The 23,466-nt window shown below is 38.3% G+C and overlaps 1 protein-coding gene across 3 annotated transcripts in view; it reads right to left on the bottom strand.

Moving 5' to 3' along the window:
• pdlim5b (PDZ and LIM domain 5b) overlaps positions 1-22,504 on the bottom strand; it is a 40,493-nt gene extending 17,989 nt beyond the window's left edge. For 2 of the 3 annotated variants that reach the window (XM_028601499.1, XM_028601501.1), the window contains exons 1-3: positions 22,372-22,503; positions 16,562-16,667; positions 6,946-7,097 (exon numbers count right to left, since the gene is read on the bottom strand). In XM_028601499.1, coding sequence (XP_028457300.1) covers positions 6,946-7,097; positions 16,562-16,660 — 251 coding nt within the window. In that variant the 5' untranslated portion in view covers positions 16,661-16,667; positions 22,372-22,503. Of the gene's footprint in view, positions 1-6,945; positions 7,098-16,561; positions 16,668-22,371 lie in introns of all 3 variants that reach the window. The other variant, XM_028601500.1, reaches the window with a different exon arrangement.
• Between the last annotated feature and the right edge of the window lie 962 nt (positions 22,505-23,466).

Here is a 23,466-nt window from a genome sequence, read left to right as displayed (position 1 = left end):
GAGCAAACTGAGCAAACATTTGCTAGGGTGGTCCTGCGAACATCTGTTGAGCTCAGCCCCTCTGTGCTGTCCTGCTCCCTGCCTAGCTGGACCTGCCTTTGTTCTGCTGTGACAAAGAGACAAACACTGGGTGGGTGTGTGGGCATATGAGCATCATGTATTTACTTTTTGGCGTCCAAATGCACATGTACAAGGTTAATCTCAATGTAACTGGATCATGGCACCAACTGGTCTGTTATTCTAACGGAAGGCATCGTCTTGGCGTCATGTCAAATATCTGCATAGTTCTACTTTTCATTCTGGAGATGGCTTCTGTTTAAGGATTTTGAATGGAATAACTTTGCAACTTTGCAACAGTTTAAAGTTAACCTCAAGAAGTGGTTGAAAGACGGTCAGATTTGTGATCATTAATACAAAACTGGTAAATTAGGGTACTGTTTAAATTTTAGGTAGGCAATAATAAAATTAAAAAAATTAAAAACAAAAAAAACTGTAACAATTGTACATACTGTAAATATTGACATTGCATGTCTGTTGAGGTGATCCATGTGTAGGTGCTGTATTTGTATTTTATATTGAATGAACTTATTAGCAGGAATGCGCATTATCCACTGTATATAACTGCTGTCACGTTGCCTCTGCCCAGGGAATACAGATGAAAATTAGCTTGTAGCTATCTCTGGTCTGTGCAACACATTTGTTGTGCAATGTCCCTGTCAAATAAATAAATAAACTGCAACACACTGTGCTTTACTATTGAATACTCAAACCAACATGTGAAGTTACAAGAATATGTGTTATATATTAAAAAAAAAATAAAAAAATGGATCCCTTAGTTGTGCTCCATGAAATCTGTAATGAAGTATTATATATGTTTCATGTATCAACTATTACTGTTCTCAGGGTTATTCAAAAGGCTAGACGCTCATAGAGAAAAACCGTGACTTTGGTGGACATAGGATGTGATTTTGGCAAACAATACATGAATACCTACTAAAACGCATAGAGCATATAATTTTGAATAACCATAATCAGGAAAGAACATTAAGTATTTGTCTAAATAAATAGATGAGTTTGAGAAATATATTTATCTTTTCCTATGTGTTACTACAGCATAATGTTCATCTGTAATTTTCATAGATGTCATACAGTAGTTTCTATTGAACATGAAAAAAACAAGATATACATTTGTTTCCCTCTATATTATGATGGATATGTATTTATGACACAATGTGATATTTAATGGGGTTTCTCTGACGTTTATTAGACTAAACGTATCCATAAATACAAAGATCTGATTTCTTTGTATGTCAAAGTACCACAGTTTGTGCTACTGGATGTGTTCATAATACAGACACATCTTGCCCCTGTTGAACATACAGTCATGGCTTTGCTCAGCCCAGAGCACTCTTCAGTTGGTTCCTCCTAATCTAATCAGGATGCCTTGTTTTATTAGATTACAGATGCTGATGTCCATAAGATTTATTTATGGACCAAATTTAAAGACTATATAAGCTAATAAATAAGTGCAAGATATGAATAAACATTATCTTGAAAGCAAAATTGTACTTGGAAGAAACAAAAGTTGTTGAGTGTGATTTTTTATTTGTCAACTTGTCTGTCACACACACACACACACACACACACACACACACACACACACACACACACACACACACACACACACACACACACACACACACACACACACACACACACACACACACACACACACACACACACACACACACACACACACACACACACACACACACACACACACACACACACACACACGTTAACTGGAGGAATTAGCCTCAGGGCAAAGCAGACTGTCGCACCCTGCCCGTGTCTCTTTGAGCGCCAAGAGAAACAGTCTGGTTTAATATGGCATTTGACTGAATGATGGAGAGGCTAATAGTCACAGGTTTCTCACCACACAGACGTCTTACCAGCTAACAGACTCACATATCCATTTCTTATTTTTTTTTACATGGAGGGAAAACTGCTCAAATAAGAGCAGCCTTTAAATTTCCCCTGAGTTGTTTTTACTTGACTTTCACACACAGTTTATTTTGGAAAGGTTCCACAGAAACATCTTAAATGATCTTCTGACTCCAAGCATCTGTCACCATCTTTTGCTTTAATATCTAGACACAGTTTTGTTCGCTCATCATATTACGTAAAGCAGCCTGGGAGTTAGTACAGATATAATATGATGGGAGGGTAGAGACGAATTAGAATTCACACGCTATTAATGTCACGCGCAGGATACATTATTCCAAAACCTTGTCGAACAGGACCTGCCCTCTTAGATTTAACTTGTGTGATAAATGTTAAAACTCTCTGGGAGACCTGGCAAAAAAATCTGTTTCCTCAGATTTACCACTGCGTGAAAATTTGAGTCAAAGCATTGAGAAGAAGGAAAACAAGGAGAAAAAATAACATAGGAAAGCAAAACAAAAACTCCAACAGAAGGATGTAAAATTAGTGGGTGTGGAAAATAACTTTTTCTTTGTTTTTCTGTGCAGCCAGCCTATCCACTTAGTGGCAAAACTCACAGCTTGAGTCTGGCACGTGGTCTTTCCCGTCTCTCCATGTTCCCCCTCTTCTCACTGCTCCCTCATATTACACCAAGAATGAGCATCCCGCAGGAGGGAATTCGGTGCTTTAAAGTAGAGCCCATGAGGATGATTGATGGTTTTAAAAGAAAGGGGCAAAGATATAAAACTGACAGTGCTAACAATGACAGAAACGTGATTACTATTTCCAGAGTTAAAGCTGCTGTCAGTTGCCTGGATACTTGCTCGTGTCTGTACACGTGTCAAGTTGGAACCCAGTGCACTTGTCCATATCAGCAGTCACATGCGTCATAGTGAGAGAGGGCATTCACACCATTCAATTATTTCCATGTGTCCTGTCATGCCCATATGTGTGCTCGTATTGGCAAGCAAATAGTGGAATCAAAGTTAACCACAGGACTAGACAGAAGCTAGTTAAATTTGCAGTTTATTGCATTTAGCAATCAAACCTGCATCAAGACTAGATGGATGAATAAAGCAAGTAGGGAAATGATGAAGTTCTCTTGAGGTCAGATCTCTTGATGCAGCAAAGCACAACAGAATAAACTGCACTTCTAGTTAATATATATTTTTAATGCAGGACAGGTCCAAGCAATGCAATAACAAGCCCCCATCCTTTCTTGCTTTTCTTCCGACCACAACACCACATCTGGCTAAGGCAGCCAGGAGTCAGTGGGGGCTCTAGGCTGCATTGGATTGTCCTCTACATCACCCTGTTATAACCATTCCATAAGACTTGTTGCATGCACATTGGCCAATGCCCATGTATGAGAATATCTGTAGATTAAACCCACAGCCGCCAAGCTGACTTGTGTTTAGCTACAGTTAAGTGGCCAAACATCTGTATCCTATGCTGTAGCAACAGCACTGTCTGTGTGAGGGACAGTCCAGCAGGTATATTTAAAACAAGGTTGCAGGTTTGGTAAATCTAAAGTTAGAAGAAAGGAGGTCATGTAAAAGGAGAGGAGTGTAGAAAAAGTAAGAGTATATCTCAAAAAGTATAAGTGTAGTAGGTTGATGCATGTAATTCCCACCTTTCATCTAGTGAATATGAATTCTAGTGAATGAACATTCAGTTAATGATTTGTTCTGTCAGGCAGCATTTCATCTGATAGATTGATACTATATTTGACATACTTAACACTTTCCAAAAGCTTCACGCTGTCCTATTTCCCCAGAAACAGCATGTACTGGAGCACACAAAGTGAAGCTGACACAAATTCCTGTTTAAAAACATCAGAAGATGGTGGGATCGCAGAGCTAGCGGTGTTAATATGTATGATCTTTGTGGTTTTGGAACCAGGTGTAGCCAGCCACAACCTCTGGGGTGTGTGGTTTCATTGCGCTGTGCTGCATATTTCAATAACAATAAATAAACATCAATTATCATACTTTCCTAAGGCTACTTCCCAGAGCCGTCTGGGGTAACTTGTCAGCTGCTCAGTAACAAGATTGATGATAGCAGAACAAAAAGTACCTATAAAATGAACAGGCCATATCAACTGCGAGGACAAATGAAAGATTGGAAAACATGATTTGATAAAAAAAAAAAAAAAAAACTATCACAAGCTTGTGACTGTATCGACCTACATGGAGCACGTTCTGCTGCGGTAAATCTTATGTGTAACATGTAGGACTGTGTGTGGTGGTCATTTCTGAAGTGGAACTCACTCCCAAACCAAAACTTTTCCGTTCATGAAAACTACTGTATTAGCCAAAGTTGGCGAGTGCTGTCAGATGTTGTTTTGACATGTTTTCCTGAGACCACAATGTTGGAAAGGAAAACCTGGTTTCTCCCTCGGTCACAAAATACATAACAGCTCTTTGCGCATTCAGACTCATTTTGACAGTTGACGACAGGATGAGGGGAGTACTTCAAAAACCCCAAGTCCATTTCCTCTCTGAAAACATGTTTCCCCTCACCTAGCAACAATGAAATAATAACTTAAACATGTTGGCATTAATGACCGTGAGTGTCTTTTTGGCTAGACAACGTACGGAAAGACTGCATGGTTTGCAATACTTAGAAGCTTTTTTTTTGTATATTACAACTTGGAAACATGATGTGTGACTGTGGTATAACCACTTTTATTTTATGTACAACTGTAGGTGTTATCTCTTTCATACTTAAATTTATGTTATAAAATGTGTGATAGACAATATTATCTAGCCCTTGATAGTGAAATCAGTGCATAGAGCTGAGCACTTTAGTGTGAAAAGAGGTTAGGCATGGGCTGGTATGAAACACACTGCACACTGGCAGGGAGAGGGATTTCTAAACTGCACGTTCTGTCCTTGAAGACTCATAAAAAAACGGTAACCGGCCCATGCCTAATAGAGGTTATATACATGTTCCGTTTAAGAACTTTTTAAATAAATAGGATACAATTGTAAATACACGTAGGGCTGTACAATGTTTTTTTACGTGTCATTTCAGGGAACGGCCCAAAGAATGTGAACTATGACAAAGTGACATAACGGTACTAAACTGTTGTCACATTAATCATCTCTTAGCACTCTCGGAATGTTATTATGATAAGAAAAGTCTTACCAGTGATCGTTAAAAACATAAATCAAACGTGAGAACATGGATGGAGAAAGTGGTGCATGTCAGAGAGAATTATTCTAGTTAAATAGTGTTCTTACGGTACCACATATATTATACTGAGCTTTGTTACTTTAGTGGACAACAGCATAGCAGTCAGTGTGACAGTCTAATCCCACTTTCTTTGACGTTCATTGCACAAATATATTTAATTCTGAAGTCCCAAGTACACATTTTTAATCAATTGTGATATAAACATTGAGCCATGTACAGTATATTAAATACACAGTAAAGTGGTTTTAAAATTATTTTTTCTGTGTCACTGAATACCAACAGCATGCAAACCATCCTCTGAAAAATGGCGCCAGAATGAAGCAAACCATCATGTATCATTTGTAACGAGGAAACCTTGTTTAGTGGGTGATTTTAGTTGTAGTTTACATGTCCTGTGAGACCAGAATGTTTGATGTTTCATTGTGCAGCCATTACCCACAGTAGATTACATGCAGCTGTGGGACAGGGCTATTTTAGGACTATTTTCCCACGATTAAAACACAGAGGCTCCTTTCTCCTTTGATGTGGTGATGAAATGACAGGACATGCAAACCAGGCTTTGAGTTTTTCTGTCAACATGTTTTACAGCTTGGAGAGTGTGCGTGCTTCGCCTCGATTTGTTTGTGTCTCACACTAAAGTTACTCTTCTTTACGCTTGGTTTCAGAAAATGTGCAGTGTTTGGCTAAAATCCATTAAGAGGGATCACTCTTTTTTCTTTTTTTTGATTAATATTCAAGAAAAAAAATAAATGCACAGCTATTCCATGTAGCAAGTTCTGACCTAAGTGGACTGATATTTGAAATGCATTGCTACCTGTGAAAAAAACTTTTAAGTTTAAGCTATTTCTTCTTCCACAAAACCAACTCAAGGCATCCAAAGAGTGAAACATGACCTTCCTGTACATAGACTATAAAAGTTGTTTGGACAGAATCCTTGGTGGACAAATTTAACGGCAACCTCAGCTGAAACCCTGTTTTCTTTTCTTTGAAGCATATATTACAGCTTTACGGAGGGCTATATTAAAGGGGCTTTCATTTTAAGTGCTCCTAGTACTGCACTACAGCTTTAATATACTCAAGGGCCCCAGAATACCAGCATCTTCCTTTTGTCTAATGGGAGAAGCAGAGCAGCAGTTGATGAACTCAGCATGATCAAACCAAAACTGATCTTTACAGATTCTGTGCAATACACTACACAGCCAGGAAGAGCATGTGTAAACCATTAATTAATAACCTCTCTGTAATAACCCATAATTCAGATGGTTCTTTTTTTAAATATAGTCTGAAATGTGATGCTACAGTGTAAACTGTACAATTGCTATGGCTTAAATTAACTTTTCAAAACACAAGGGAATCAATATAAATCCAATATTATGCTTGCTAGCCAATGGTCTAATTATAATGCATATGACAAGATACATAAATGGTGCAAGAAACATCAAGCTAAATTTAGTCTTTTTAGCATTCCCAAACTATAGCATTTGCTGTGGCAGAAACACTGAGCTGTTTTAAATTAGCACAACAGGAGTTCATCTGTGGCAAATAATAAAAAAAGCACAAATAAACCGCCAATTAAATATTGTTCTGTCTGTTCACGGTCCTGTGAAAAGCAGCTTCAAATACATATATCTGTACAAACAGGCTTAAATACACACTGGTAGGCAAAATCAACAAAGTATGCATTAAAGTATGCATTCCATTGCTGAGCGAGGAAATCCATAGATTATGCTGTAGAAAGTGTGTGCTCATGTGTGCAACTGTTACCTTCGTAGAGTGAGGCTGAGATTGCCCGTGCAGGCCTTAATCTTGTTCTGTGCCTCTAGGTGATTCATGCTGTCTGTGGAAATACCATTAATGGACAGAATGAGGTCTCCAACATTCATCTTGGCTTTGGCTGCCTTGCCTTCATCAGTCAACTGCAATGACACACAACAAAACATTAATTAAAAAAGGTTATCATATTTGCACCAAATAAAGAAGAGTATTCACAAAGCATTTAATTACATCAATTCCACTTCTTGTTCTTTATTTAAGATTGTGCTGTGTTGACAATTGGAACTTTAGGGTTTGCATGTGCAGTTTAGTAAAATGAATGAGAGAAAAATATTTAACTACAACATATGTATGCCTATTGTGAGGATTTATTTCTTGTAATCACTAAGCATTGTGCTCTCCTTTCCATTTCCTGTCTTATGTAACTTGTCAGATAAGACAGGCATTTTATTCTTAACATCACAACATCCATGGGACAAGATTCCACATTCCAAAACAAGCTGCAATGCTGACTCATATACCAAATGACCACCAAAATGGTTTGACTATGCATTATATATTTCAGTTACATATACTGGGTCTCTTTAGGACATTTAGAGACTTAAAACCACTCCAGAGTTCTTTGCTATGTTCTTCATCTGTTAATGTGGTGCTGAAAGCTGCTAGTACACTGCTTGTTTGGTCTAAAGCAGGTTTTCCTTTGGGAGCTAAGTGTATTTGGCTCCTCTAAGCCTTTGTACATTGAGTACATGCTGTGTAAAACTGGTATTTCTATAATGTAAATTAAACAACAACTGGAGTTTTGTACATTTTCCAAAGCAAATAAAAAAAGTTTTGAAAAGTGTAATACTTTTATCATGGGAAATATAAAAAGTCTCCCCATTTTGAGAGGTAGAACCATTCAATATTTCCAAGTATGGTAGCAAGGGTTTAAAAGCATATAGCTCTACAACTGTCTGTCTACCAGGAAGTAGCGTAAGGTATGGTTGAGGTTTATCACTCTTCTAACCCTTTTCCAACACGCTGACACTCACATTTAACACACAGGAAGTAACGTAATAAAACCATGACGATGGGATGACTCTTTACCAGGTGTGGTGAGCAACCAGTGATTATGTAAGGCTGTGCACACCTCATCAATCACTCAACCGCTCGTAACCTGTGTAAACATGTAAACAAAAAAGAACTCTGTGTACTTATTATGTCATGCTACCTTTGTTAGGATCATATGTTTATGTCATCGGACATCAGTAGACACAGTTTAACTGGACTAATTCACTCACCCATAATGGTATGTGCACTATTATGTGCTATTGACAAAAAAAGATATTCTATATTCTATTCTATCTCTCAGCAGTGTAATGGGAAAAAAATGCACGTTGCCTGAGGCTTCAAACACTTAAAATAGGGACATGGGAAACACACACACACACACACACACACACACACACACACACACACACACACACACACACACACACACACACACACACACACACACACACACACACACACACACACACACACACACACACACACACACACACACACACACACACACACACACACACACACACACACACACACACACACACACACACACACACACACACACACACACACACACACACACACACACACACACACACACACACACACACACACACACACACACACACACACTGCCAGCTCAGGTGATATCTATGAATGTGTTGAGCGACAGAAGAGTATAATGAAGAGAGTGTGAAGCATGATGGGAGGAAAGTGATTTTAACTGTCAACTCTAGTGAGTGTTGTATATAAAATTGGAACTTAAATACCAGAAAGTAGTTAAATGTTCCCCCACTGCCATCAACAATACATTTCTATGAACCAATAGAATTTAAAAGGCATTAAAAAGACCTTCCAATTTTCAGTCATACACACTTGAGAGTAGCTATTTATATGAACAATCCCTGATTTAGGCAGAGAAACACAAAAACAAGATATTTCCTTTCCCTAGTGCTAAAGAATGCTTTCAGGTTAGGTAACTCTAAAAAGACTTCCCCTTTGGTTTAAAAAAAGAAGCCAATGAGACATAAAGAATGTGCCATTGTGTTACCCTCATAATGACATTGGGGAAAAGAGTAGGAGGTAGGGAGAAAAAGAATGAGGAAGTGACAGTGACCCAACACATTTTCTCTGGAGCCTTGTTTTCCTCGTGTCATTATCAAGTAGATCAGTAGCGGGAAGTGTAGAATGCATAGCTGAGGCTGATGTATGCATACCAACGTCCTGGAAACCTATAGAGCAGCCACATGCCAAGTGTTACTCACAAAGGGCCGGGTACTCACTACGCAGGCATGAACACAGCTTCAACTGACTCACTCAGCATCCTGCATAGACACACCTGCCACATGAGTCTGTTCTGATTCATTTACTTTCAATAAAATAACTCATTGCTCTTCAAATGCAGAAGCCAATAAAGAGAGTGTAAGCACTCTTCAGAGATCACTGGCATGTGCTGCTGGCTCTGTCTTACTCTACTAGACAGCCCCAGAGGTCAATGGCTGAAAAAAAAAGCTGCTGGATTGTTAATGAACACGTCCCAGAGACATGGATTCTTCTCTCTCAATCTCCTTGCGTCTCCCTCTCTGTGTGTGTTTGTTAGAGAGGAAGACAGAGAGGGAAAAGGCGATCGGAAGTTCTCTCCTTGTATGGATGTGAGAAAAGACAATACTATACAGCTCTATATATGGAAATTCCTCAAACGCTATTTCAAGACATGAAGAGAGGAGAAGACTCTTGTAACATTCTTTTAACATTCTCATAAAAATATGTGTTTTATATGTGGCCCACAATGTTTAATGCTTCAGTCTGCGGTGAACAGAGACCACTTTATAAATCCCACCTTCTTTCAGTCAAACACTGTCTTTCTCACATGGATACAAAACAAATAGATCTTACAGTAGGAATCCCTGGCATCCGCAGTCTATAAATATAAATCAAGAGAGGTCTGAAGCACTCGTGACTGAGAGCAGATAAGTAATGAACTGGAACTTAAGCTGTGCTACTCCAACTCTTTCAAAAGAACAGGATGTTTTAGCAACATGACTTCACCAAATACTGTCAACCACATCACATTGTGTAATTTGTGCACTTAATCCAAATTTGTAAAACACACAAGTTACTATTTTAAATATTGCTTGGTGAAATATAAAAAGTCCACAGAGGCCATTTCACACAAAATGTTTTAATTTAAAGATTAAAAAGGTTACTAGCTAGGGCTTTAGGTTAGTTTGAGTTAGATGAGAAGGACGTTTCCAAATGAATGAAGTGTCTTTCCAACTGCGCTTACATGAATGGGATTCCAGCCACATAATGGTGCGGCTGCTGTGCTGCTGTGGTCCTCTCCACACTGCTGATTTTACTGCTGTGCAGTTACTAGTAATGGCTAGTTCTTCCAAACTACACATGTAAGTTCCTCCACTCCTACAAATGCAGCTTGAAAACAGCATATTAGACAATACTTGGAAGATTTATCTGAAGGCTTATGGCAAATCCTAAAGTACACTGAAGATTATGATATTACTAGCTAAAAAGCCCTTTAGTATAAATGTATTTGTAGAAGAACTGTAAAGAGAAATTTAGAGGGATTTTGTCAACTAACTATAAAAACACAAGGAATAGAAGCCTAGAAAAAATAACAGTTCATTGCTTCCATGGGTCTTTAATCCATCTGTTATACCGCCATAATCAAATACAGACATAAAAGCAAATGACAAAATAAAAAAAGCTGGTTCAGTCCAAAGATGTTAAATCAGTAATCAACGTATCCTTAATAAGTCAATACATTAATGAAGAAATATAATTATATAAGAGTCATTAGTGGTAAAACACAGAGAGACTGTTAGGAGAGAAAGCAGCTTTGTTAAGTAGTTAATAGATTCTTATTTTAAGACCTATAGTGCCTCTCCAAAGAAATTCTCTGTTTAGTGGCTGCTGCCAAAACCACTGATTTACTGTTGCGTCAAACCTTTTAAATTTCACACAAAACTCTTTATGGGAGAAGAAGACCAAACACATTTAGGACAACACTAGTGGGAAACTAATCATCTCCCATGCTGGTTTAACTTCCTCCCTTCAGTGAAATTATGGAGTAAGGAAGAGGTCTGTGGTCATTTCACTTTTGAGAAGTCATGTTACAGGAAGTGTCTTGTGGTGAAGGCTGGAGGCCTGTGAGATGCATGTCATATCTGCGTAGGGTAGACTAAGATAGAGAACCTTATATGGAAAAGACTTGGGCCTAACATTATGTCATTACAAATACACAAGGCTAAAGCAGATTGAGCCACAGGCAGGACTGCACCATTTCAACCTGTAAAGCTCATCAAAAAGAAATGGTTTACGCTGCAGAATCTCTGGGATGAATCTGTGAGGAGAACATTAGAGCGCACAGCAACCTGCTGGGCTAGCACAAGCAGAAGCCATAAAGTACAGTTTATTGTCAAGAGAAGTCTTCTCTTTCACACATTTACAAACTGTTAAAAAAATAAATAAAAAAAAAATAAAGGAAGAACGATGAGAAGTAGGTGCAATACAGCAGTTGGGAGGGGACCGATAGCAAGAACTCCAAGCCAAACATCGCAATTAAAGCCACTTGAACAGAGGTAGACCCGCGGTTGTCATGGTTTGACCCCAGTCTCTTACTAAATCAATCAGGCTGCTGGAAAACACGAGATGCCAAGCGGACCTACGTACGGGCTCTTGGTCAAATTGTCATGACAACGCAAACAAAACAACACAAAGCAGTATCAGCCCCTCACTGAATACCGAATGCTCTTTAGTCAGGTCAGAAACAAACCCGGCTGACGAGTGCTGCTGAGGCAGATGATATGAAAAGGCTTTTAGTCGTGGCGGGGCTTGAGCCGAGGGCAAGTGCTGGTTTCCACCTCCATCCTTACTTATTCAACTCTCCTTCGGGGTTTAAATTGGGCTTTTTTAGTTTCAGACAAATGGCATTATGATCGTTGAGCGGTAAAATGTTCTGGCTGTTTAATGTATTAATGACTGGACTGACACAAACAGACTACTATTGCCCTATTAGCAGTATATACAGTTGCTCAGAATTTTAGAAGCTACAACATGACAACACAGGCTCATCAATGGAAAAATAACTTGCCACTGGAATGCTGACACATATTTTGCATGACTACACAAGATGATTATTACTTTCAGTGACTGTGGAAAATGTTAAATGGATTGCATTTATATTGCAACTTAATCCAGAGAGCTTGTAACATGGGATGCCTGTTATCAAGCATGAGTGACTATCACTGTTAATGATGTCTTTATTCCAACTGACCTTAAAACACAGCAATAAACGTAGGTTGTAGTCCAAACTGCAGCCATGAAGACAGCTCATGTGCAGTGGTCTATTGTGTCAATGAATTCACAGAATATGGGCTCATCCATATGTCTTCTCAAACTGAGAATTTGTTCCTTAAAATATCTTTCATCAAAACAAAACAAAAAATAGTGTGAGTGATCTAAATCAAAATCAAGAGACAGCTTGGTTATTCTTTATAGCTCTGCCATATATGGAGATTGAAAACAGATGCCCTATATACAACTCTAGACAGACACCAGGGAGATCATACTGGGATCAAACACACACTGCAGATAACTGTTTTCTACTAAACCCATTTGTAACCTGAACACATCTTCAGGACCCTGCATAGAACCATAGATTATTAAATATGCCTTGTGAAGCGTTCACAAGGCTATGAAATACCGGACAGACATAACTGGTTTCTATTGAATTTCAGTTGCCATGTAAAAATGCTCAAGATATTTGAATACAAGAGACAGATAAATACAGACAAACTGTTTGACAGCTACGCAGCACAAGTTATCTTTCTCAATAGTTTCTTGAAATGCCAGGGGAGTTTTTCAATGCTTCATTTAATTTTTTCTGGACCGGACCTCAACCAAAGTTATGGCTCAATGTGAGACAGATTGTCCTCTATCCAGTGAGCTAAACAAGATACACACTTCTTTCTGTATAAATTGTAAATCACTGACAAAATTACAAGAGGCAGATTTGCTCTAATTGGATAGATTATAGTATATAATTATAGAGATACTAGATACTATTATATCTCATAATAAACATATAGATATAACATTATTATTATTATTATTATTTAGCTAATAATATTTGCCAGCTACCCATTGTGGAGCTGTCCCCCTCTATTGGATCCTCTTCTCTTAAACAAATGCATAAAGAATAACTTTCACCCCTACTGTTGATTTTGGTTGCCCAGATACACTACATCATCACATTCCTCTTCTTTGAGAGTGAACGTACTCTCGCCATATTAACACATGATAGTGGTGCTTGAAAAAGAACAAATCTGGAAGCTCAGAGCCTACAGCAAACACAGAGCTAAAATTAGATTATAAAATATGATAATGTTCACTGAAAGTATCACATGCCACTAAAACAACAATCAAAAGGACACAAAAGATAAAAGGGGGAAGTGAGGGGTCAATTGGAAAAGAAAGGAACAGAGAGAGGTAATTTTTGCTGTGCTGACCCCCAAATGACCTACAATAACCAGACATTTGGGTGGGGGAGAGTTACTGTTTCTTAGTTATTACTTCAGCTTGAGTTCTGATCAACTTTTCTTACATAATATATATTTTTTTAAATATAATGTTAGTCCAGTGAATTTAAGACCAAACTGTTAAACTAGATAGAATAGATTAATTTCACTCCAGTCTTACGTTTTGTCTTTTGAGTAGACATTTTCTGCTTTTTCCTAAGCAATGCAAAAATAATAGAATTTTGAGTGGTAGTCTTTCCCATGTGGAAGCCTGTCCAAAAAATACCTAAAAAGGAGCTGAATACCCACAGATGCTGATGACAGAAAGAATCTGGTGGAACAGGAACACGGACACCTGCACACACGATGTACATAACTGGGCCCTTCCTCCATAAAGTCATCCTTATATTATTGGGTGTTTTCGGTTTTAACAAACATCCCAACTCAATACCACACACAACATTTGACTTATGGCATGTACTGCATCTCATACTTTTATTTAGTGTTATTTCTAGGCCAAAGCCAAATATTCCTTTAAAAAAGGCTTCAGGACAACAGGCCATGGTTGTCTTTCAAGCAACCAGCCTTTTTATACGGTACTGTACTGTATGTTATCTTTGGATCAATTACATATGGTAAGCATATGTAAAGTCATTACATCATTATTCCATGGCAATCACATCTAAGATAGATAAATAGAAGCTTTAATGTGCAAAGTCAGTCTATTTAACATTGTGGCTCTCTAATGAACCTTAAAGTAGGCCTGTGATCTATACAATTTCCTCGTTACTGAGATAATGAAGGAACTGCAGTAATGGTTAAACTGTTGGCAGCGCATATATACACATATATATATATATATATATATACACACATATACACATATACATATATATATATATATATATATATATATATATATACCTTCTACTCAACCCTTTGTAAATACTATTACTCATTTAACTTATATAAAGTAATCATTACATATTATTTAAGATTACTGATAGATCTGACATCTAAGCATGTATGATAATGGAAATATAAACTTTTCATCTTTACTACAACATAAATAGCAAATTTCCAGCATGTGTTATGTTGGCTGTGCCTTATGTGACATTAGGATTTGGAAGATAAATAGACAAAAGGGAGACTTATTCCTGGCGCCTAGACAATAACAAGAAATCTGAGCCATGTATGGTGCCATTCATAGTCTCTAACCAACAATGTGATGGAATGAAAAGCTGTGAGAGTCGTATTCTCTGGCTCAGCTGTACTGCGGCATGCTCCAGACCACTGATGACTCAACACAGGACTGCTGGTGGACACAAATCTATAGAGTATCTTGCACGCCACAATAACCCACAAAACAAAAGAAGAAATAATCAAAACATGCACTAGTGATTTTAACAGATTCAAGGCTTCTGTCAGACTTTTCTTTGGATATATTTCCTAACTCACCTGTCTCTTTTTATTTCAAACTCTAGTAAAACATGACATGGCACATATCACAGTCAGGGGTCAGGTGCCCATCTGATTTTAATTTTTACTGTGGTTGTAGGTTTTATTTTTTATAATGGAGCACACCATATCAACTGAAAAACCATTGTCATCATGTCTTACCTCTACTGAAGAGAAGTACATATTCAAGTATAAATGGTAAAGATTCTGTGTAAAATTAGGGTCAGTGCACTCATGCTAATGCAAAGTAAAACTGCATTGAGCTGTTAAAATGGAGGGGTATTTTCTCTCTGGAAATGCTAGGAGTTTTGTATTTTTACGTATAAAGGTGATCCAACATCTAATAAGGTCACAAGTGTGGATGTGCTTCATTTGTGTACTGTTTTTGAGATATAATAACAAGATGTCTACTGACAGCTACATGCCATTATGACGACATGATGTCATTCATTCCATTATTATCATAGTGGCCAGACATAAAAATCTGAGCAGCTATGCTGGCCTTCTTTTATGGTTGTGTTTTCACTCGAAAAAAGTCACATCTCTCCCATGCAAAACCTTTAAACTTCTGTAACTTGGCCATGCCAACAACAAATAAACAAAGTCACTGACATTGGTCATAACATGGAGATTACAATTACATAACAGGAAGCAGCATGAACTGAATAACACTGCTCATTCTGCAGCAGCCAGTAGTTGTCAAAGCACAGACTTCACTGATAGAAGACAAGCTGCCTAGCTTTAATCAAGTTTTGACAAGAAACACTATTACTATAATTGTGACACTTCAGAGACCTTGGGTTGAAAGAGACTGCTACTTGACAGACTAATAGTAATCTACACTGCAGACTTTTTTTAATTTGTGAAACAAGCATAGAAGGCCCTTACATCATGAACATAAACTGTCCTTCACCCAGCAGAGGGCTTAACAGGACCTGGTCCGCCAGAGCCACATCCCAGTTTGAATGTATGTGGCCCAAACTCCCAAATAGTTATTGCAGAACCAGAGTGGCTTTCTAGAGTTTCACTCAGATTGGCCGTTTAAGGACAGGTTCTGATGCTTCCACTGCAGACCCAGTATACATAGTCTCCGGTGCCTTGCATCAGGACTAACGCACCAGCCCTCACCTGAATGATTAAAATGACAGCAGCCGTTAACAGCTACAGTATATACTTAATCCTCCAAATACATTCATGAATAGTCGAGAAATTTAAGGGAGTTTTTTGAATTGACCAATATTGTGACTGCGGTTCAGTTATGTAACCATGTGATAACAATAGTCATAGCCTTGACGGAAGGTAGGTCATGACTGTGGGGGACTGAGTGACAGAGGCCATGAGCTGTTGGAGAAGGTGTCTAAATCCAGTAATGATTGTCACACAGGAGACGGATGGCACACGCACTTTCATCACTTTCAGGGCATAGCGAGCATTAATAGCATTCCTCAGAGGTGACTGTCATGGACTGAAGGGTACATTGTGTGTGTGTGTGTGTGTGTGTGTGTGTGTGTGTGTGTGTGTGTGTGTGTGTGTGTGTGTGTGTGTGTGTGTGTTCCACTCACCCGTGAGATGGTGAGGGGCAGACAGAAGTCCTTCCCTCCCTGCAGTCTGAAGCCCCAGGGGGCAGGGCCAGCCAGGGAGACACTGTAGCTGCTGCTCATGATTTACCTAGACAGAAGAAAATATATTTTACACTCAATTGTGTTTTAACCCATATTAAGTGGGATAAAATCCACCAAGAGACATACTCCACACTGACATAAATATCACAAAACACGAGAGAATACAAAAGGAGAAAAAGAGAATACCAGGAAAAAGAGGATGTAAACATACAGCGTATCACGTAATTTAGAATTGTCGTGCAGCAAACAACTGGCATTTAGAAAAGATGACTATTTTCAAGTTGAGCACTATAAACCGCATATTCTGCTAAACCCAAACAGAAGCATTTCTCTGATGAGTCTAGATTAAAGGTCTGCCATTGCTTGTTTTCCACCACTGTGTTCTAGGAAATCTTCTGAAACACAGTAAATATTTTACATTCTTTTGTAAATTGTAAACTCCAGGCGTGTTTTGGCTACTGTCACAGTCTTATAGCTATGTTAAACGTTATCACATTGAAGCCATCTTAATTCAAGTAGTCCCTAGGCAATGCAATTTACAATGGGGGTAATAGTGAGTATGTAATATATCATATATACTATATCCTCTCAAGTGTAAACAAAAGAGTAAGAGATAACCTATAAAGACGTGTGCATTGCAGGATTTAATTTGCAACCAGAAGTCAAAGACCTACCCGATGAGTGTTAAAATCCTTTGATGCACAACTCAGAATGGATTACTCCACTATATACTATACTATACCATGGTTGTAAAAAGCAACAAAAGCATTCATATATTGTCAATAAATATTTTAAATGTCAAACATGAAGAAAAAAAAAAAACACTTAGGAGCAAATAAGCATTAAATGCTGTTGATGCATCCTCCAGCAAAATGGGGCTTGCCACAGTAGTTAAAAAAGAAAGAAGGAAAAGTCAGGGATATTTAGAGCACGTAGGCACTGACTATCTTTGTTTACCTTAAAAGAATCTCAGATCAGATGGACTGCATCTGCACTTTGAACCTATAATCTCAGCGTCCTTTAACTGAACCCGCCTCTTGTGAAATATGTTCCGACAAATGTACCCAGACAAAGACAAACTATATTAAAAAATGGCATCATATCTCCTGGGATAATTCTTAGAGCTAAAGAACTCAGCTGCCAACCCAACATTTCATTGGAGAGCAGGTTTGCCTTGCATTTCAACATCTCAATGGCTTAATGCACCATCAACTACATTACCTCATGGATGGATACAAATACCATATCCGGATTATACATGTGTGCATTCAAATCAAATGGACAGTTCCAAAAGTTAAACACAGTGAAGACTATTTGGTGCAGTAAAATATTTCATGCACTATTAAGTTTCACTGGTTTAAGCCCTGCCTGTCATGCATTCCTTTTCCCCTGAAAAATTGAAGCTTTATTGGAAGCGAGACTGAGGTTAAGTACAGTCACATGTTTCAGTGCATTATTACATTTATTGGGTTAATAATTGAGGAAATTGGTAAACCATATTTGCACAGTACACTTTAATATTTGGTATGAGCATTCAGCTAACGGACTATAGTAAGTATGTCTGTGTGCCTGTGAGCCTCTGTGCACAAAACAGATCATGTGGAAAAATATCACCTTTGCCCTGCCCCAACAGGAAGGGTGGATGTTGACATGAAAACATGACATCAAAGGCTAACCCACAAACAGTGTATGTCACATACAGTACATTGCAATTATATGGTAAAGTGGGAAATGTAGATGCAAAGCTGAGTCTAACTCTGAACAGATGGGTTTATTGTTGGTGGTTATCATAATTTACTTTAGAGAGAAACTGAGAAGCAGAGAGCTAAGAAGACCTATAGTTCTGATGTAATGAACTAAAGGTCTGCCCTTTCTGTTGAGCAAATTGGAAAAGACAGTAAAGGAAACTGAGGGTAAATAGGGGGAAGTTCATTTGGGGCTGAACTTAAGAGTTTTGATGACAGTTGCGTATCTGCTCTTTTATTTCTGGGTTTGGTGAAGCGGATTCTACTTTTTCACTACATAATCTGTGGCTGGAAGAACATGTGTGAATGTGACTTCTTAAACTAAGCAATTAACTAGTCATGTTTCCATCAACTTATTGTTATGCGCATTTTGAAGTATCGCATTACAAAATGTTGATGGAAACGTCAAAATTTGAAAAAACTTCCATAAATTCGCAAAAAGTTTTTACACTCGCTTGAGGTGGTTTTTGCCTTTTTCAAAAAAAGAGTTAATGCGTAAAATAGGAAATGGAAACAGCTTTGCCGAATAAGTTGTGATGTAGCAATGCAGTCACATGACTATAGTCCCGATAGCAATCGGATGGGGGAAGGATCGTGATATGGGTCCCATCCAGTGTGCCGTACACTTGTGGCATAAGGTGCACAGTGGAGTTGTGGTGCGCTATGAGCCTGTGCCTCAGCCACGTCGGGTAAATTGACAAATTGGTTCAACAGCTTGAAATCGTATGGCCCTGCACACAGAGTATACACAGTGGTGTACGGTTGTCTTGCTGACACCAAATGTCTCTGCCACAACCCTGTATTCTGCACAGGTGGCCAACTTGTACAATGCTACCTCTCTCCATTTAGCCAAAGAACTTAGCTTCTAAACTCTTTGATTTGGCAAGCCGGTTTGCAATCTACAACCATGCGTAAAGTCAACTTGTGACAAAACTACACTTTGTGTGGTCTAGTTTATTCGCTCTTAACAAGTTGTTGGAAATGCTTCTAATTCAGCATGCATTTTCTTTTTTTGCGACATTTTAAAAGTTCGCTTAAAATTCGCTTGACAATTAGATGGAAACATGACTACTGTCTCAATGCCTACCTTGAAAAAGAAATATTCACACATTTGTGTGCTGGGCAGTGCAGAGAAAACATACTTTCCTTATGAGTATTTCATGAATAATAATGCCTTGTCATCCCAGAGGCATGTTATTTTGAGGTTGTAAGTCATGCTGCCGCCACAATTTCCCTCAGGGACACAGCACCACCTGCTGTAGCCCATCACCTGAGAAAATCATGTGTGAAAGTGATGGGGGGGGAGGGGGTACACCTGGAAGGCACAGAGCACATAGCTCTACTATTTATACAACACACACTTTCACAATCAAACCTAACACAAAAACACACGTGCACACATGCAGAATTTGCAGGTCTATAATAAGAAAGCAACCAATTAAAAACAGTTGTCTCCATCTTCAAGGTGACCAAGGGATGAGGTGAGCCAAGACAATTATTTTTAAGGCAAATTACCTAGTCCCGCATTGCCAGACCTTCCTCCACAGCACTGCGGAGGAGGGTCTGGCGAGTTAAACAGCATTCCGGGATGGGAGAAAAATGTTCTCCGTTTTATTGGTATTTCTTTAAACCAAACACAATCGTCTCGGGTGGCACTAAGCGACGTAAGGAACCACGGCGCCTCTGCAAAATAACCTCAGGAAGGAACTTGTTTTGGTAAAATGTGTACGTTCAAAGGTTGTTTTGGCCGTGCAACAAAAAAACTCATAATGGACAGATAGTCTAGCTAGCTGTCTCGATTTACACTGCAGAGATCTGAGGAGCAGTTAACCATGGTCCTCATAAATCCACCAGAGTTTAAAATCTCGGGCGGTGCCGGAGCAATCCCAGAAGTGGAACGTCGTGTATATAGACTAGGCCTCACCCAATGTATTGTCCAATTATTTAAACCATTCTGTTTAAACTCATCACATCACAGCAGATGTACTGAACCTCAATATAAGAAACTGGGTGACACAAGACACATAAATAAGTTTTATTCAAAGATCTTTTAACCAAGGGTCATGGTTTTATGACATGCTCTCATTGATAAAAAGAAAAAAAAAGGAATACACAGCATTGAATAGCTCTGTTACAACTATGTCAGTTGTTCACAACAGATTCTTTTAGTATTAGATTTCATAGCGAACTTGGATGTCTCAGTAAAACCACAAAAAATGTTGATGGTGAAATTTGGATCACACTCAAGTCATACCCACATATCAGTGGCATTTCTTTTCCCTAATATGGAGAGAACAAGCATTAGGCTCATCTCATGTCCCTGCTTGTTTTGTAATCCCTAATAATATCATGCATAGACATGAGCAGACACACCTTTCAGTGTTCCCAAACCGAGGAAAACAGTTGAGCCCTGCACAAGCATTTTATCAGGAGTACTTACATCAACCCTTTCTCTAAGCTTGTTCCAGTGTAATTCTGGTTATTTTCCATTTAGGCCTTATCTTTCAAGATCTTGTCAAAATGGCACTTTATTGTGCTTAATATTTCAGCACGTTCACACCAAAAACAAGATGAAACACAATCCTTTCAGCAAAGTACAAATGGGACCTACTGACCAAGCGATCTACGGTCTCAGACATTTACACGTTCTTGTAGATGTAATTAGTAGGTAGATTATCCAAATAGTCTGATATTGGATTAAGATGAATTTACAGTAATACTAGACATGCTAAATGGGAACATGCAGGGTTTTAGGGAGGATACTTGGGTTAAAATGTGGGATAACTTTGTATTTATAACTTTGCTTGAAAATTAAAACTTAAAAGCATTCTTAATTGGGAATCAAACACAGGTCAACAGGGTTAAATGTACATTAAGTGCCACCAACTAGACTGAACTCCATGCCCTTTCCACTGCATGTGTCAAAATACAGCTGTGTTTCCTTCTAGTAATCTTTGCGTACCGGAAAGAAAATTTCTCTGAGTTTTGGTGAACATAGAGTGTATGATTTGAGTTTCAGACGTCATGCTCATTTCACAATGCTTCAGGAGACAATGTGGCCTGGTGACATCATTGCAGGACATGTTGACTCCCAGAGTGGAGTATGTTTTCACAATGTAGCCTACTCTATACCTCACTTGTGTGCTTTTACATTCATTATTTATTATTTTGTCAATACCAAAAGTATATTTATATGAACAAATAACTAAACATGAACATTTATTGTTAGACAACACCATATTAAACCTAAAAAAAAAAAAAAAAAAAAAACGAACAGTAAAATGTAGGCCTATCGTTTAATATCCTTGGCATACCCAGTGTCAGTGGGACAACTTGTTCCAACCTAACTTTATTGGACACTTTTTGTACACCAACTGATTACACGTTTGTTTTAGAGCAAACTCTGTGCTCTTGCAACACGTCACACATTCAGTATATCCATAACAACATATCTACTTTTCAAAAGCCTACTTTAAATTCAAAGTGTCTTAACTCAGTGTGTAAGTCTATACCATTAAATATAATATAACTCATGGGGTAATACTTTAACATAACGTTTGAGCTTCAGTTGTAGTCATGAGACAAAGTGATAATTCCCCAGGTCGTCCTCAATCGTGTGTTTACTTTGGAGACCGTACATTAGCGTGTGTACAATCCAGCACGGTTATTTTTTCTCACGGAAACTGAACCTTAATTTGTCTCAGTGGGTGTGACATAAAACACATGTCAGACATTATTAGTGCACTTTTCTGACTTTTAGCCAACTTGTTACTTGTCAGTAAAAAAAGGGTGTATCTCCGTTAGGAGCAGTAACGTTATAACAAATCGTTTATTTTATTTTTTTAAGTAGACAGGCTACATATTTCGATGCGCATATGTTCTTTTAATTGCAACTTTGCAACAGGCACATAAAGCAGTGACATAATAACGGTAACACGAGTTAGCAGTGACTTTCTCTGTGTCATTATTTGAAATATGTAGTCATATCTACTGTACAGTACTCACGTTGCCTTGTTAAGCCGGGTCTGATGTGCAGAGAGAAGCGTGACTTTAGTCCGTCTGTTCTCAGTTTCAAAGTTAACTGGACTGAGCGGAACTGAAACTTCCGCATATAAGCCAGCCCTATCTGGCTGCCGGTAGGAGGGTTCACAGCACTGTGTGTGTGTGTGTGTGTGTGTGTGTGTGTGTGTGTGTGTGTGTGTGTGTGTGTGTGTGTGTGAGTGTGTGTGTGTGTGTGTGTGTGTGTGTGTGTGTGTGTGTGTTTCGACTGAAGGCAGCACACCGGCAGGGGTTTGCCACCATGGGACAAAGTGGATAATCTGGCAAAGCGAGACTGGTTTAGGGAACACCAACACCCAAACTTTACCAGAAAGTCAAGCTCATAAAGATAGCCTTCCTGAGGGTGATACCCGGCCACAATAAAGTTATGCAACACATATTGCACACGTAATCACTAACCTAACAATTCTGAAAGTTGTTGTCCTTATGATTTTGCTGCTAACGTTATCTAGCTTATCGAACAACCCCCATGGCCATCTTGTACTCCATCATCGTTTGTAGATTTAATTATTTGGCGTCTTTCCTAAATGTCTCTATATTTTATCCTAAAAAATAACATTTTACTCTATGATATATGACCTGATTGGATTAAGTTTATTTTAAGCTGAAATGTGCGTTATACTGATAGATAGATATATATATAGATAGATAGATATATAGATAGATAGATAGATAGATAGATAGATAGATAGATAGATAGATAGATAGATAGATAGATAGATAGATAGATAGATAGATAGATATCCATATTTTTGAGTCAAAGAAAGTTGTAAAGAAAGCAAATTTGTCAGCAGTTATAGGAATGTATGAGGGAGATATAGCCTATATTTAGGCCTGGAAATACGAAATGCATACAGTTAGGCTACAATGCATCACCTACATTAAAATACAATGTAGTTTAGTTTCTAGTCATAATTATTTTTGGTTTTAGTACTTATTTCTTCTTTATGTTGTGCTTCTTCTGTGATTTGGATGCTGTAGCGGTGGACTTTTTCTATGGGATAAATAAAGTACTCTACCTTTTTATTGTATGCTGTATGG

The sequence above is a fragment of the Perca flavescens genome, chromosome 16 (genome assembly GCF_004354835.1).
Source record: "Perca flavescens isolate YP-PL-M2 chromosome 16, PFLA_1.0, whole genome shotgun sequence".
NCBI lineage: Eukaryota > Metazoa > Chordata > Actinopteri > Perciformes > Percidae > Perca > Perca flavescens.
The sequence above is the reverse complement of the archived record's forward strand: the minus strand, read 5'-3'. Positions and strand labels throughout refer to the sequence as shown.